The sequence below is a fragment of the Entelurus aequoreus genome, linkage group LG08, assembly GCF_033978785.1.
Source record: "Entelurus aequoreus isolate RoL-2023_Sb linkage group LG08, RoL_Eaeq_v1.1, whole genome shotgun sequence".
Taxonomy (NCBI): domain Eukaryota; kingdom Metazoa; phylum Chordata; class Actinopteri; order Syngnathiformes; family Syngnathidae; genus Entelurus; species Entelurus aequoreus.
In genome coordinates this window covers 16,559,650-16,575,224 of record NC_084738.1, presented here as the reverse complement: position 1 = coordinate 16,575,224, position 15,575 = coordinate 16,559,650, and the positions used below count along the sequence as shown (strand labels likewise).

The following is a 15,575-nucleotide window of genomic DNA, read 5'->3' as shown; positions in this document are numbered from 1 at the left end:
TAATTCAACTCTTTTACCTGCACATCACTCTCTGTCTCTGCATCCGGGGGTCACGACAAGCTCAACCACATGCAACTGTGACAGTAATGTTAGTACTGTATCTCACATAGTTATGTTAGTGTTGCTAACATTTGTGTCCTTCTGTCCCACTTCTTTATGTTACATTGTTGCATCATGTATGGCATCTGTTACTCTGGACTAGTGCAGTTACTGGGAATATGTATATGGAGCCAATACTGTACTGTGTGGGATAGATGTGGACAAGCACAGCTCATTAGCATTAAAGCTGCAGACATACAAAATAGCATGTTTCCAAGTAGGGCTTATTAAAGCACTTTTAACTAGTCTAGAGTCCAGCAAGAAGGCTGGATTATGGACAACACACTTCAGAGACTGCAAACTTCTTGAGAAATTGTAAAAAATGTGCATAATGTTTGGCTGTTGTTCTGTCTTAACCCAGCAGTAATAAAAGTGAAGGTGCGCCCTCTGTGAAACCAAAACGTGTGAGAAAGCCCAAAAGTGCCACAGTCAAGAATGAAGTGGGACTTCCTAAAAACTACCTTATGGGCGTTTTCCGGCACTTCGCCAAAACAAAGGTGTCCCCTGATGTTTACCCCGTCTTAAAAGAGACGTAAGTACCTTAAAGTACCATTCTTAATGCTGTTTAGCTGCTCTTTATATTCTTTTTTTTATGTTTAACTAGAATGGATAAATTCTTTGATCGAATGGCGGAGGACCTAGAGACGTTTGCTCATCACGCCAAGAGAAAAACTATCGAAGTTGAAGATGTAGTACTGTTGTTGAGAAGGTCGGTGTGTTATGTTAGGCGTTACAGTCAATAGAGAGACGTATCTAATATTTTTCAGTTCTACTTATTGTGGTTTTTAAATGTGGTGTTTGCCCCCTTTAGGCAGGGTCACGTGAACGACAAGGTGCCTGTAGAAGTCCTAATCGAGAAGTACCTGCGTATGGACCAGCGCAGACTACTAATCCCCATGGCAACCAGTGGGAACATCGTCATCCCTAAAATGAAGCGATGAATTACGAACATTTCAGGTATATTTAGTGACTTGCAATGTTAAGTCTGTTTATTATTTTCAATGTATAAATATTTATATCAGATGGATTACAGTTCAAAGTATGTCATTTTCCATGTCACATACCGTCTACAAATTTACGTTGTTAATACAGTGTAAGAGTAATAAGTGACTGGGTAATGTAATTTGCAAATAAAGTTCCCTGATTTTCCTCTTGAAATGCTTTTTTTTTCTCTGCGTATGGAAAAATGTTAAAGCAGAAACCTTTTTTGGGTGATAATATGCTAAGCAAGCAGAACAAAACATCCACATTCCAGTTTTGTAAGTGGCATTATAGGTAGGTTTGTGTAATAACTAACATATGTCACTCATTACAAATAATTGACTTTATTTTTAGAAGATCAGTAAACAGGCTTGAGGCTAAAAATGAACATTTTAGGGGTTTCAGGAAGTTTTTAGGCAAGTTGCTGCTGTACCCAGGAAATTATACAAGATGTTGTAATTGGCAAGTATATCAATATTTCAGTGAAATTAACCTTATTGACAAAACACAAGTCAAAAAGGTCAAATTACATTATTTCCCTTTTCTTTTGAGGGGATTAATGAAAGATAACATTGGTTATTTGTACATTTAAGATCACATTTTGGTTGACAATTCCTTATTACTCAGTGAGCTCAAACTAAGTAGTTGAATTATGTTTTGACTCTTAAAGGTGTTGACTACCAACAGACCTGTAATGGGCAGTAAAAAGTTGTTTTTTTTACTTGAAATCAACCAACATTAAGTTTACTATGGCATTGCAAGACCTTGCATACAGAACCCGTAAATGATGTTCAGTATACCTCAGGGGTGCCCAAACGTTTTGCTTCCAAGGGCCTAAGTGAAAATATGCCAATTGATTGGCAACACTAAATTGACCCTAGTGTGAGTGTGAATGTTGTCTGTCTATCTGTGTTGGCCCTGTGACTGTGATGAGGTGGCGACTTGTCCAGGGTGTACCCCGCCTTCCGCCCGATTGTAGCTGAGATAGGCTCCAGCGCCCCCGCGATCCTAAAGGGAATAAGCGGTAGAAAATGGATGGATGGATGGGTCCAAACAGCGTTTTTTTTAACCTTGCAACAACACCACCAGTGAGGAATGTAGCCTTATATCACAATATTTAAATATAAGTTGTGTGCCTAATTCATTTAACAGGCAACTCTGCATATTTTATGTACATTTTTAACCTTGAAACATTCAAACAGTTCATTTTCTGCAGATTTTTGCCATTTCCATGTGTTGTTCTCTAACCAGTTCCTCCTAGATATTTCATCTGATCCCTTTCAAACTTTACCCAGACAGATTAGACATATGGAGGATGCTAAATTTCGAAGCGTTTAGGTTTTCATTATAGGACGCGGGCAAAGCATGGCGACCAAGATTATCCTTTTCCATTTAGGGTTTAAAAAGTCCCGACTTTACCGCAGATCAAGGGCCTCAAATTTAAATGCAACTACCGTAGTTAGCCTGTAAAAAAAAAAAACTACCGTATTTTTCGGAGTATAAGTCGCACCGGCCGAAAATGCATAATAAAGAAGGGAAAAACCATTTATAAGTCGCACTGGAGTGTAAGTCGCATTTTTTGGGGAAATTTATTTAATAAAACCCAACACCAAGAATAGACATTTGAAAGGCAATTTAAAATAAATAAAGAATAGTGAACAACAGGCTGAATAAGTGTACGTTATATGACACATAAATAACCAACTGAGAACGTGCCTGGTATGTTAACGTAACATATTATGGTAAGAGTCATTCAAATAACTATAACATATAGAACATGCTATACGTTTACGAAACAATCTGTCACTCCTAATCGCTCAATCCGATGAAATCTTATACGTCTAGTCTCTTACGTGAATGAGCTAAATAATATTATTTGATATTTTACCGTAATGTGTTAATAATTTCACACATAAGTCGCTTCTGAGTTTAAGTCTCACCCACACTATGAAAAAAACTGCGACTTATAGTCCGAAAAATATGGTACATATTTTACGATGAACCCCCCCAGAATTTTACCATAACATTTACGGTGTGTTTTACACCAAATTACTGTAAATTGAAAAACTAACTCTTGTTTTTACGTAAACATTTTGGTGGCTGAGCTGCCAGTTTTTTACCGTAAAATCTACTGACTTTTTTACAGTGTCGCCTTGCGGACACTATTGATGATTGTGCAGCTTGAACGAGGTCAGTATGAATATGTATTAAATTTGGTAGAAAACCTTTGGCGGCTCAAACAAAAGAACTCAACGGGCCAAATTTGGCCCGCGTGCCCCACTTTGGGCATCCCTGGTATAGATGAATAGGAGTAGACCACACACATGAACTGCTCCACGCATTATGTCTCGTTGACGTCAACAACACTGACACATACAATCCGCTGTACAGTATATCTACCTCATCGTACTCATCGCCAACAAAAATCACAAAAGGGCACTGCTGAAGCAGACAAGCAGGCTTAAATAATCAAACGTGTTCAGAAATATTGCCACGAAAGCGTACGCCTTAAAAGAGCCAAGGGAAAAATGAACATGGAAGACCAGAAAAAGTACATGTGATTAAAGACATCAAGTACAGCTAATGAAGATGGCGACATCTTGACTGATGACGCAATCTGATGCTACAAAGTCATCATTTGACTACAACAATTGTAACTTATTTTAGTGACACTTATACTAGATGTGGGTGATGCACATTTTGTTATCAGAATCGGCTTTATTGGCCTGGTATGTTTAACTAGGAATTTGACTTGGTAGACTGCTCTCTATCAATCTGATACCAAGCGTACTTTTCAGATTCATTGTCTGTCTATCTGTGTTGGCCCTGCGATGAGGTGGCGACTTGTCCAGGGTGTACCCCGCCTTCCGCCCGATTGTAGCTGAGATAGGCTCCAGCGCCCCCGCGACCCCGAAGGGAATAAGCGGTAGAAAATGGATGGATGGATGAACAATTTTTGGATTCAATTTGTTGATCTTGATTACAACAACAACACACAGGACAAAGATTTAAGGCAATCCGCTAAAAAAATGTGTATCAACAAAATTATAGAATGATTCCCTTTTAGTAATGATGTGCAATACCGTTGATTTTAATTTTAAATTTTTTCATTCTGGTATCAGCAATACTGATCAGATGTTGATACTTTGTGCAAATATACCTAATGTGTCTGATGAAATTTTAAAAAGTAGTGTATTTCAAGTGTTGCTGCTTTTTTGGAAGCTTCTTTAAACGATATTAATTCACAGGGTGAAACAAACGATGTCTCCAAGTAGGCTTGTTTTATAATACTGAGTGGCTCATTTTAATTGTCAGTAATGTTTTTAGATAAACAAACAAATGACAGACTGAATGATTGAGCACAGCACAGTGGGCCGCTGTGCTTGCACTTTATGTACTTACTAGAGGTGGGAATCTTTGGGCACCTCACGATACGATTACGATTCAAGAGCTACGATTTGATTAAAATTCGATTATTGATGCATCTTTAATTTATGTATATTGATGCAGTTTTACATGTATTTTTGTTTCACTAAACTGTCATTTGCATCTTTAAAAACAATTCATTTGGAATAAGAAACTGTTACATTAATTCTCACATTTATTAAATTAATGAAAATATGTGCAAAACTAAACCATAAGTGCCCTGTAATAAAGGAGCTGGTCGGATCTCGGTGAGGTGGCTCTCTGCAGTCAGTCTGTCTGCATTACTTGATTTAATATAAATAAATCGATTATCGATTTCTTGACTTTTACTAATCAATTCTATAATCGTCCATGTTTGAATTGCTATGCATCTAAAAATCGATTATTCCCCCCAACTCTACTAATGACCCAGGCGGAAGAAAAAGTAGTTCCTACCAATTGCATTTCATTTCGTCAAGATCGCAATGATTTAATTACTTTACACTGTGTTCCTCTTAATGATATACATTATCTCGTATAGCTAAAGTATTGATATTTAGATTTAAGAATCAATATTAGAACATAAAAATCTGGTACCAACTAACGTTTTGTCAATCGTGCCAAAATAAATAAACAAAAGCAAAAACTATTGGCTGATGTAGTTTGTATGTACAGTGCATTCACATCACTTCACTTTTTCCACATTTTATGTTACAGGCAGCCTTATTCCAAAATGGAATACATTTATTTTTGTCCTCAAAATTCTACACATAATGCCCCGTAATGACAATGTGATTTTTTTCTCTCGAATTTTTTGCAATTTTTTTTCAGAAAAAAATAAATAAAAAATGACATGTACATAAGTATTCACAGCCTTTGCTCAATACTTTGTTGATGCACCTATGGCAGCAATTACAACCTCAAGTCTTTTTGAATACAATACCACAAGCTTGGCACAGCTATCTTTGGGTAGTTTCACCCATTCTTCTTTGCCCATTCCTCTTTCCTGCACCTCCTAAGCTCCATCAGGTTGGATGAGAAGCGTTAGTTTTCATCCAGGATGTCTCTGTACATTGTTACAGTCATCTTTCCCTCTATCCTGACTAGTCTCCCAATTCCTGCTTAAAACCATCCCCACAGCATGATGCTGCCACCACCATGCTTCACTGTAGGGAATGGTATTGGACTGGTGATGAGTGGTGCCTGGGTTCATCCAAACATGATGCCTGGCATTTATGTCAAAGAGTTCTATCTTTATCTCATCAGACCAGATAATTTGGTTTCTCATGGTCTGGGAGTATTTCACTTCCATCTGACCACTCCACCATATAAACCTGATTGGTGGATTGTTGCAGAGATGGTTGTCCCTCTGGAAGGTTCTCCTCTCTCCACAAAGGAAGGCGGTACAAGCGGCTGGGGAGAAGGAAGTCTGTTTAGGCTGCTGCCACTGTGACCCGACCTCGGATAAGCGGAAGAGGATGGAAGGATGGATGGATGTTAATTGCTTGATTGAATTTTTCCTATATATGTTCTTTGTTTTTGTTATCACTATATATTAGTGAGTTTTATGGATGTTTTCATCTTATACTTTTTACATTTTGGTCAATGTTTACTGTTTAAAAACAAAAGTGATACGTATAAAGTTGGCTTATTGACTTGCCATCGATATTTTGGTATGTTATAATAAAAGTGAGAATTAATTATGACACGTAATATGTATAATATGTCATATTAGTAAGGCTGCAGCTAACGATTATTTTTCTATTGATTAATCTATAGATTATTTTTTCGATTAATCGGTTAATCTATAGATTATTATTTCGATTGATCTATAGATTGTTTTTCCTTTTACCGATTATTTTTTTATTTAAAATGAAGATGAAAAAATAAATGTAGGCCCGTTTTTTCAAAAGGCATGGCTTTTATTTACAAAAAAAAGAAGTATGGCCACCCAGTCAACATTGACAACAACATGACAAAATATTCTGTAACAATGTAAACATTTAAAACTTTTAACATTTAACAAAATTAAAAGTAGCTTATTTGCTTTTTAATGTGCAAAAATAAAAGTAAACATCCAGTGCAAATCTTAATATTCTGCAATAGTATAAGCATTTCAAAAGTAAAAGTATTGCTTATTTTGCTTTAAAATGTGCAAAAATTAAGATAAACATCCAATACAAAAAAGTGCAAAACGAAATATTCTGTAACAACAGTGTAAACATTTCAACAAAAGTGAAAGTATTGCTTATTTGCTAAAATGTGCAAAAATAAAGATAAACATCCTATACAAAAAAGTGCCAATCTAAATATTCTGGAGCACTGTAAACATTAAGTATTGCTTTTAAAATGTGCAAAATAAACATCCAGTCCAACACAGTACACAATACCCAATTCTACTCATTCCAGTGAGTGACTACCAGTTGTAATGAAGAAAGGTTAGCATGTCTACATGCTCTGGTTCTTTTCTTGTTTACAATATTCCCAGCAGCTGAAAATAGGCGCTCAGAAGGGGTCGATGTGGCTGGAACTGAGAGGTAATTAGCCTTCACCTCAAGCCAGGACTGCGAGTGAGCTGAGCTGCAGTTTAAGTTTCTAGAAGGTCAACGGGCTCATAGTGATGTTACTAGTAGTTGACTGGGAGGTGTTTATTATCATTTGGGGAGAGTCCGCTGCCTGATGCTCACCTGCTAAACACCTATCTGCTCGACGCTGAAGCGCTGACTACACGCGCTCTGAATACGCACTGCTGATTGGCTGGTAACGTTTTGAATACGCACTGCTGATTGGCTGATAACGCTTTCTGTGTACCAATCAGATGGTTGTGTGGGTGGGACAATGCTGCATGCTGAGACAGAAGCAGAAGGAGCAAAGCAGCTTGTTAACACTTTAGCTTTAGCTTAGAAACTCGTTCGGTACATCCCCGTACCGAACCGAAAGCCCCGTACCGAAACGGTTCAATACAAAACACGTACCGTTACACCCCTTGCAGATACAAATGACACATTCATGTTTTTGTGTAATGATGACAACGTATGCTCACGCGGACGATTGACTAGTTGATGGTTTTCTTTTCAAATGTTCGTTCATAGCCGTTGGGCTGCTATGATAGGCCATTTCCGCTCGACACAGTGTGCATACAACAACATTATTAGGCCGTGTATTGAAATACTCCCACACTTTTGGCGTGATTTTTTCCCCCTCGCTCGCACCGTCTGCTTTGCGGTCCGCCATGACGGTAGTGTGACGTAAATATGCGACGCGTCGACGCACAAAAACGGCGTCGACGTATTTACGTAACCGATGACGTCGACTACGTCGACGCGTCGTTTCAGCCTTACATATTAGTAATGTATTTATCATTTAAATAATAGTAACTAATCAAAATAAGAAAACGTATTGCTATTTAATATATTTTGATCAATCGACCCACCACGGAAGTAAACAAACTTTTAATGAAAGAAGGTGCATATGCATAATGCGCGGCTCTTTAGTGCCACCCTAGTGGCTCCCTGGAGCATTTAAAAAAAAAGTTTTTTGTTTTAGGACACACATGACACAAACCTTCCCAATTGTTAAAAAAGCCCACTGTTTAATATGTTTGTGTGTATTCTTCACTGATGAGAGTATTTGGTGAACATCGTTTTGTCCTACTAATTTCAGCGGTTCTTGAACTCGCCATAGTGTGGACTGTGATGCAACAGTTTGTTTACATGCAAAATCTTCAACTCCTTTGTCTCATTTTGTCCACCAAAAGTTTTATGCTGTGCGTGAATGCACAAAGTTGCGCTTTGTTGACGTTATTGACTTGTTGGAGTGCTAATCATGCATATTTGTTCACTGCATGACTGCAAGCTAATCAACGCTAACATGCTATTTAGGCTAGCTGTATGTACATATTGCGTCATTATGCCTCGTTTGTAGGTATATTTGAGCTCATTTAATATCCTTTCCTTTTATCCTCTTTGCATATAATTTAGTTTTGCATGTGTCATGACACATTATCCTTTATGTAATATTGGCTGCATTTCAGACAGCGGTTTGTGTGCCATGTTGTTCCAGACCACAGCAAACACTACCTAGCTTGCCAAAGATTGTGATGAATCTATTAAAAGAAGACGTTTCTTTTAACATGGACACACACATCTATACCTTTGGCCATTAAAAGCCAGTAATTTCCAGGAGTTATCTCACCTTCTGAGTAGCATCTGATTTACTAATGGTTTCTAATGTTGTAAAAATATGTAGAATATATATTACATTTCAACATTTCTGTCAACGAAGATTTGCTTCAGCCTGCGACACATAGTCATTTTGATAGTAGGCTATTATACCTACTCAGTGGTTAGAGCAGTGGTTCTTATCCTTGTTGGAGGTACCGAACCCCACCAGTTTCATATGCGCATTCACCGAACCCTTAGTGAAAAACTAAATTTAAGACAAAGTTATATGTTTTTTTTACTGGTGCACAAAATGAACCGTGCATGAACATCTTGTTCAAAGAACAAAACCAACACAGTGCATGAACTCACAACAAATTACACACCTGCGAATCAGATGGAAAATTAAAGGGAACATTGTTTGGGGATATCCATAATATGGCGATAGGGACAAGTTTTTATTTACACGATGAGTCGGGTGTGTCTTGACCTCCGCGGCGGAGGCTCCGCCGAACCCCTGAGGCCGACTCACCGAATCCCTAGGGTTCGATCGAACCCAGGTTAAGAACCACTGGGTTAGAGTGTCCGCCCTGAGATCGGTAGGCTGTGAGTTCAAACCCCGGGCCGAGTCATGCCACAGACTATACAAATGGGACCCATTACCTCCCTGCTTGGCACTCGGCATCAAGGGTTGGAATTGGGGGTTAAATCACCAAAAATGATTCTGGGGCGCGGTACCGCTGCTGCCCACTGCTCCCCTCACCTCCCAGGGGCTGAACAAGGGGATGGGTCAAATGCAGAGGACAAATTTCACCACACCTAGTGTGTGTGTGACAATCATTGGTACTTTACTTATAGCTGATATAGAAACTTAAGTCATTATACGAATTATTTACGGCTTTTCATTTTTTGCGACTCCAGACAAATTTAGTTTTTTGTATTTTTTGTTCAATATGGCTCTTTCAACGTTTTGGGTTGCCGACATAGGTGGATTAATGACCGGGCCTACCGGGCCCAGGCCCAGGGGGCCAGAGGCCCCAAGGGGCCAGGCCAACTTGGCCCCGCGGCCGCGACCCAAGCAAAACTACTTTTGCAAAAATAATAATCTTAAGCCCCAAGGGGCCAGGCCAACTTGGCCCCGCGGCCATGATCCATAGAGGGTAAGAGGCCCCAAGGGGCCAGGTCAACTTGGCCCCGCGGCCGCGACCCACAGAGGGCCAGAGGCCCCAAGGGGCCAGGCCAACATGGCCCCGCGGCCATGATCCATAGACGGTCAGAGGCCCCAAGGGGCCAGGCCAACTTGGCCCCGCGGCCACGATCCATAGAGGGTCAGAGGCCCCAGGGGGCCAGGTCAACTTGGCCCCGCGGCCACGATCCATAGACGGTCAGAGGCCCCAAGGGGCCAGGCCAACTTGGCCCCGCGGCCACGACCCACAGAAGGCCAGAGGCCCCAAAGGGCCAGGCCAACTTGGCCCCGCGGCCGCGAGCCACAGAAGGCCAGAGGCCCCAAGGGGCCAGGTCAACTTGGCCCCGCGGCCACGATCCATAGAGGGTAAGAGGCCCCAAGGGGCCAGGTCAACTTGGCCCTGCGGCCACGATCCATAGAGGGTAAGAGGCCCCAAGGGGCCAGGTCAACTTGGCCCTGCGGCCGCGACCCACAGAGGGCCTGAGGTCCTAAGGGGTCAGGCCAACTTGGCCCCGCGGCCATGATCCATAGAGGGCCAGAGGCCCCGAGGGGTCAGGCCAACTTGGCCCCGATCCATAGAGGGTCAGAGGCCCCAAGGGGCCAGGCCAACTTGGCCCCGCGGCCACGACCCACAGAGGCCCCAAGGGGCCAGGCAAAATTGGCCCCGCGGCCATGATCCACAGAGGGCCAGAGGCTCTCAATCATTATTATCAAAGCTAATTCTCAAATTGGATGGATCACACAACCTCACTCACATATTCTTTATCAATTATTAAAGGTTGTTTCTGAATTTTGATCACAGAACTTAATGCAAATATTCTTGATTGATTGACAAAGCTCATTCTCAAATTTTGATTACACAACCTTACTCTGACAAATTATCATTATCAAAAAGCTCTATCTCGAATTTGGATCACAGAATCTCACTCAAGTATTCTTAGCTGTGCCCCTCCCCCATCAAGTCTTTCATAAACCGGTCTGTTCTTTTAGAATCTCCTCATTTGGTATTTTGAACTCGTGAGAGACTGCTCAAAATTTGGTTTCCTTTCCCTCAGTTCAGACTCAGAGATAATTTGAAATCATTCAACAAGAAGTTTAACGCGCGCACACACACACACACACACACTTGAGTTGAGCATTACTTGGAAATTCTTATATTTTCCATTTTGCTGTTATTATCAGCATCTTCCCATTTTGTCCTTTTCTTTCGAGAAAGTTTACAGTCTGACATTTGTCACTGCTGTCAGTTAATAACTTTTTGGTCTTTGACCCATTTTGTCATTTTCTCGATTCGATCGTCACTGACCACTCTCTCCTGTCTGGCAGACATCGTTGCTGCCATCATAGCTAGCAAGCTGCCTGCAGCGGGTCATCCCTATGTTCCCCGTCCCTATGTTACCCGGGTCCTATGTTCCCCTCTACCGGGGAACTAAGGACCCTTTTTAAAAAAAAGTGTTCTATGTTCCCCGCTGCGGGGAACGTACAACACTTTTTCCAGAAAAGGGTTCTATGTTCCCCGCTGCTTCCAATGCGCGACTAAGTAAGACGCACGCAGACACGCATGACAGAGACGCGTTTAAGTTGTCGAAGGAAGGAAGTTCGCGTTTGAGTTGCTCTATCTGCTGCCGCACGCCCTGTGACAGGTTAGGTTTAGGGATGGTTTTGGTCAGGGCACAATTTCGCCAAAAAAGTGCTCCACAACGCCCTGTGACAGGTTAGGTTTAGGGATAGTTTTGGTCAGGGCACAATTTCGCCAAAAAAAAGTGCTCCACAACGCCCTGTGACAGGTTAGGTTTAGGGATGGTTTTGGTCAGGGCACAATTTCGCAATTTCGCCAGATACAATGCAGGGAACATAGGACCCTTTTTTAGAAAAAGGGTCCTAAGTTCCCCGGTCGCATACAAAGACCCAGGAACAACCGGGGAACATAGGACCCGGGGAACATAGGACCCGGGGAACATAGGCACGCTCCCGCCTGCAGATAGCAACATTTTGGTGTCCTTTGGGAAAATATTTAGAAAGAAGACAAAAGTACACACAGTTGTACAACTATTATCTTTATGATCTTTTTTTTGTTAGTTTCTCTGTTACTGTGTGTGGCCAATTAAGCGACTTTTGGCCATACCTGGCTGGTGACATTTAGCGACTTTCTGGTTGATGTTAAGATTAATAATAGCAACAGTTCTCTTCATCTTAATGCAATTTATTGTGTCTGTCTCTCCACATTTTGCCATTAGGTACTTTGAGCTCTTGTTGGTCAGTCACTCTAAGGTACATTGTTGCTGCCATCATAGCTAGCAAGCTGCCTGCAGATAGCGACATTTTGGTGTCCTTTGAGAAATATTAAGAAAGAAGACAAAAGTACAAGACATTGTACGATTACTATCTTTTTAAAATTATTTGTTTCACTGTGTGATTGACCGACTTTGCCGCTAGATTTCGCGTCTTTTGGCCATACCTGGCTAGCGACTAAAAACATCATTTAGCGACTTTTTGGTTGTGAAGATAAGTGGTAAAAGCAGATCTTCCTGTTGGTCTTCCCACATTTTGCCATTTGGTACTTTGCACTCTTCTTGGTCACTCCAAGGCATTTGTCCCTGCCTTCAGCTAGTCACTTGGCTCTTTTGGAATATATTTCACTGTAATTGGCTCTCTCTCTCTCTTTCTCCTCAGTACAAATCAGCCTGTTCCCTTGCCATTCATCACTGACCACTCTGCTCTCCTGTCTGTCAGACATTATTGCTGCTTGCAGATAGCTTGGGGTCCTTAGAGAAAATATCAGAAGAGAAAAGTACACAATTATCTTAATTATCTTTTTTATTCAGTCAGTCCTTCAGTGAGTCCCAGTGTGTTGGCGATTAAGCAACGTTGGCATTCAATTAGCGACTTTTGGCCATACATGGCTGGCGACTCAAAAAACTAGAAAAAAAGTACAAAAAGTTGTACAATTAATATCTTTATTATCCTTAATTCCCCTGAATCCTAGAGTGTGTTGCAATTAAGCAACTTTGCTGCTAGGTTTAGCGACTCTTGTTTTGGGCATACCTGGCTAGCGACTACAAACATTATTCAGCAACTTTTTGGCTGTTAAGATTAACGTTAATAAATTAAATCCTAATACAATTTATTGTGTTGGTCTCGCCATCTTGCTATTAGGTACTTTGAATTCGTGTTGGTCTCTGCTAAGGTATCTGGCTGTTGTCTTTGCCTTCAGTTAGTCACTTGGCTCTGGAATATATTTAACTGTACTTGGCTCTCTCTTTCTCCTCAGTACAAATCAGTCTGTTCCCTTGCCATTTAGACATTTTCTTGATTGGATCATCACTGACCACTCTGCTCTCCTGCTGTCTATCAGACATTGTTGCTCCCATCATAGCTAGCAAGCTGCCTTGGTGTCCTTTGTGAAAATATTTAGATAGAAGACTAAAGTGCACAAAGGTGTACAATTATTATCTTTTCAAAATATTTGTTTCACTGTCAGTGTGATTGACCGACTTTGCCGCTAGATTTCGCGTCTTTTGGCCATACCTGGCTAGCGACTGAAAACATCATTTAGCAACTTTTTGGTTGTGAAGATAAGAGGTAAAAGCAGATCTGCCTGTTGGTCTTTCCACATTTTGCCATTTGGTACTTTGCACTCTTGTTGGTCACTCCAAGGCATTTGTCCCTGCCTTCAGCTAGTCACTTGGCTCTTTTGGAATATATTTCACTGTAATTGGCTCTCTCTCTCTTTCTCCTCAGTACAAATCAGTCTGTTCCCTTGCCATTTAGACATTTTCTTGATTCGATCATCACTGACCACTCTGCTCTCCTGCTGTCTATCAGACGAATCAGTTGATTCTCTGCTCTCAATTGTCTATGCTAGTAAGCTGTTATTCTCTGCTTTGGAGTGTTGATGCTGGGTTGCTAGTTTTCTAAATCACCTCACACACTTGAAGGAAGCAGCACCGATCATAAACACACAAACAAACTCACACACACACACACACACACACACACACACATAGTTGGTTTATCTGTTGTGATAGGCAAAGAGCCAATGTGCAAAGAAAGAAGGGAAATATGGATCATAAACGTTTAAGTGGAGGAGCTAGAAAAAAAATTCAGCAAGAAAAGAAAAAAAAGGAATCAGTTTTACTTGAGAGTGTTCCAAATATCTCCAGCTTCTTCAGTACAAAGACATCTGCTGAAAGCAATTCTATAAATGCTACTGCAAATTCAGCTAAGGTTAGCAATGCACCTGAGCTAGCATGTAGCTCCCAAGATCCTGAGACCACTACAAGTGTAGACACTGAACCAAATGCTTCTGATGCTTATGATTCAACCAATTCAGCAGTAGCCAGTTGCTCGGATGAATGTGAGGTCACTGCACCTCTGGACAGCATAGAAAATGAGCTGAATCTTTCTTCAACACCATCTACAGTGACAACTCTACCTAGTGATCCCGCTAAATGGGCTGAGACCCTCACTGAGTCAATGAAGGAAGTTCTTATTCAAAGAGGTGCAAAATCATTTCACAACCGTCACAGCCATTATCCAGCTTCTGTGAGGAACAGTGGGCTAGGAGGCAAAACCCGATGCCTAAACAATGAACATTTTACTTCACACTTGCCCAATGGACAACGAGTACAAAGAGAGTGGCTGATGTACTCTCCCTCTACTGGTAATGTTTACTGCTTTGCATGCAAACTGTTTTCCCCAAAAACGCATTCTTTTGTGACAGGCTATTGTGATTGGAAACACTCAGAAAGATTTGGTGAACATGAGCGAAGTGCTGAGCACATAACCTGCATGCAAGCAGTCTTGAACCGCGCCAAAGGTGCCACAGTTGATGCAGACCTGTTCAAACAGTTTCAGGCAGAGAGCAGCTATTGGAGGCAGGTGTTACAAAGAGTTGTTGCAGTCATTAAATTCCTTGCAGAAAGGGGCCTTGCATTTAGGGGTAAAAATGAATCGTTAGGGTCTCCTCTCAATGGGAACTACCTTGGTATTCTGGAGGTCCTGGCTGAATTTGATCCCTTTCTAAAGGATCACATCAGAAAGTTTGGGCAGATGGGTCGAGGTAATACCTCATATCTGTCCTCCACCATTTGTGAGGAATTCATTGAATTGATGGGTGCAAAAACCAAACAGGCTATAGCAGATGAACTGCAAGCAAGCAAATACTACTCTATCATTGTGGATTCAACCCCAGATTTATCTCATGTGGACCAATTGACATTCATATTCCGTTTTGTTAGCAAAGAGGGCAGTGTTGTTGAACGCTTTGTGGGTTTTGAGCCCATTACTAGCCATACAGGTGAAAGTTTGGCTAACTGTGTCATGTCTGTGTTGGAAAATCTAGGGTTAGAGCTGTCAAATTGCAGGGGGCAGGCTTATGATAATGCCAGCAACATGTCAGGGAGGTATAATGGGTTGCAGGCTCACTTAAAGAAAAGCAACCCATTAATACACTATATTCCATGTGCAGCTCACTCTTTGAATTTGGTGGGAGTCAACAGCATTGACAGATGTGGAAATGAAGTCTCTAAGTATTTTGACTTGATTCAGTCTATTTACAACTTCACAACTGCATCCACACACCGATGGGACAGGGTATTTGGCAATTCCAACATAGATCTCACACTTAAAGCTTTATCCAACACGCGTTGGAGTTGCCGTGCAGAATCTACCAAAGCACTGTGGCAGAACTACAGTAAAATAAAAGCAGCACTACAGGTTATTTCCACTGATGACACAGAGAA

The 15,575-nt window shown here is 41.1% G+C and overlaps 1 protein-coding gene across 3 annotated transcripts in view; it reads left to right on the top strand.

Annotated features, from left to right (window-relative positions):
* cenpt (centromere protein T) overlaps nt 1-1,250 on the top strand; it is a 16,185-nt gene extending 14,935 nt beyond the window's left edge. Inside the window, exons 12-14 of one of the 3 annotated variants that reach the window (XM_062055701.1) lie at nt 461-631; nt 704-808; nt 911-1,250. In XM_062055701.1, the coding sequence (XP_061911685.1) occupies nt 461-631; nt 704-808; nt 911-1,040 (406 nt within the window). In that variant the 3' untranslated portion in view covers nt 1,041-1,250. The remainder of the gene's footprint in view (nt 1-460; nt 632-703; nt 809-910) is intronic. The other 2 variants (XM_062055699.1, XM_062055700.1) reach the window with 2 other exon arrangements.
* The last annotated feature ends 14,325 nt before the right edge of the window (nt 1,251-15,575 follow it).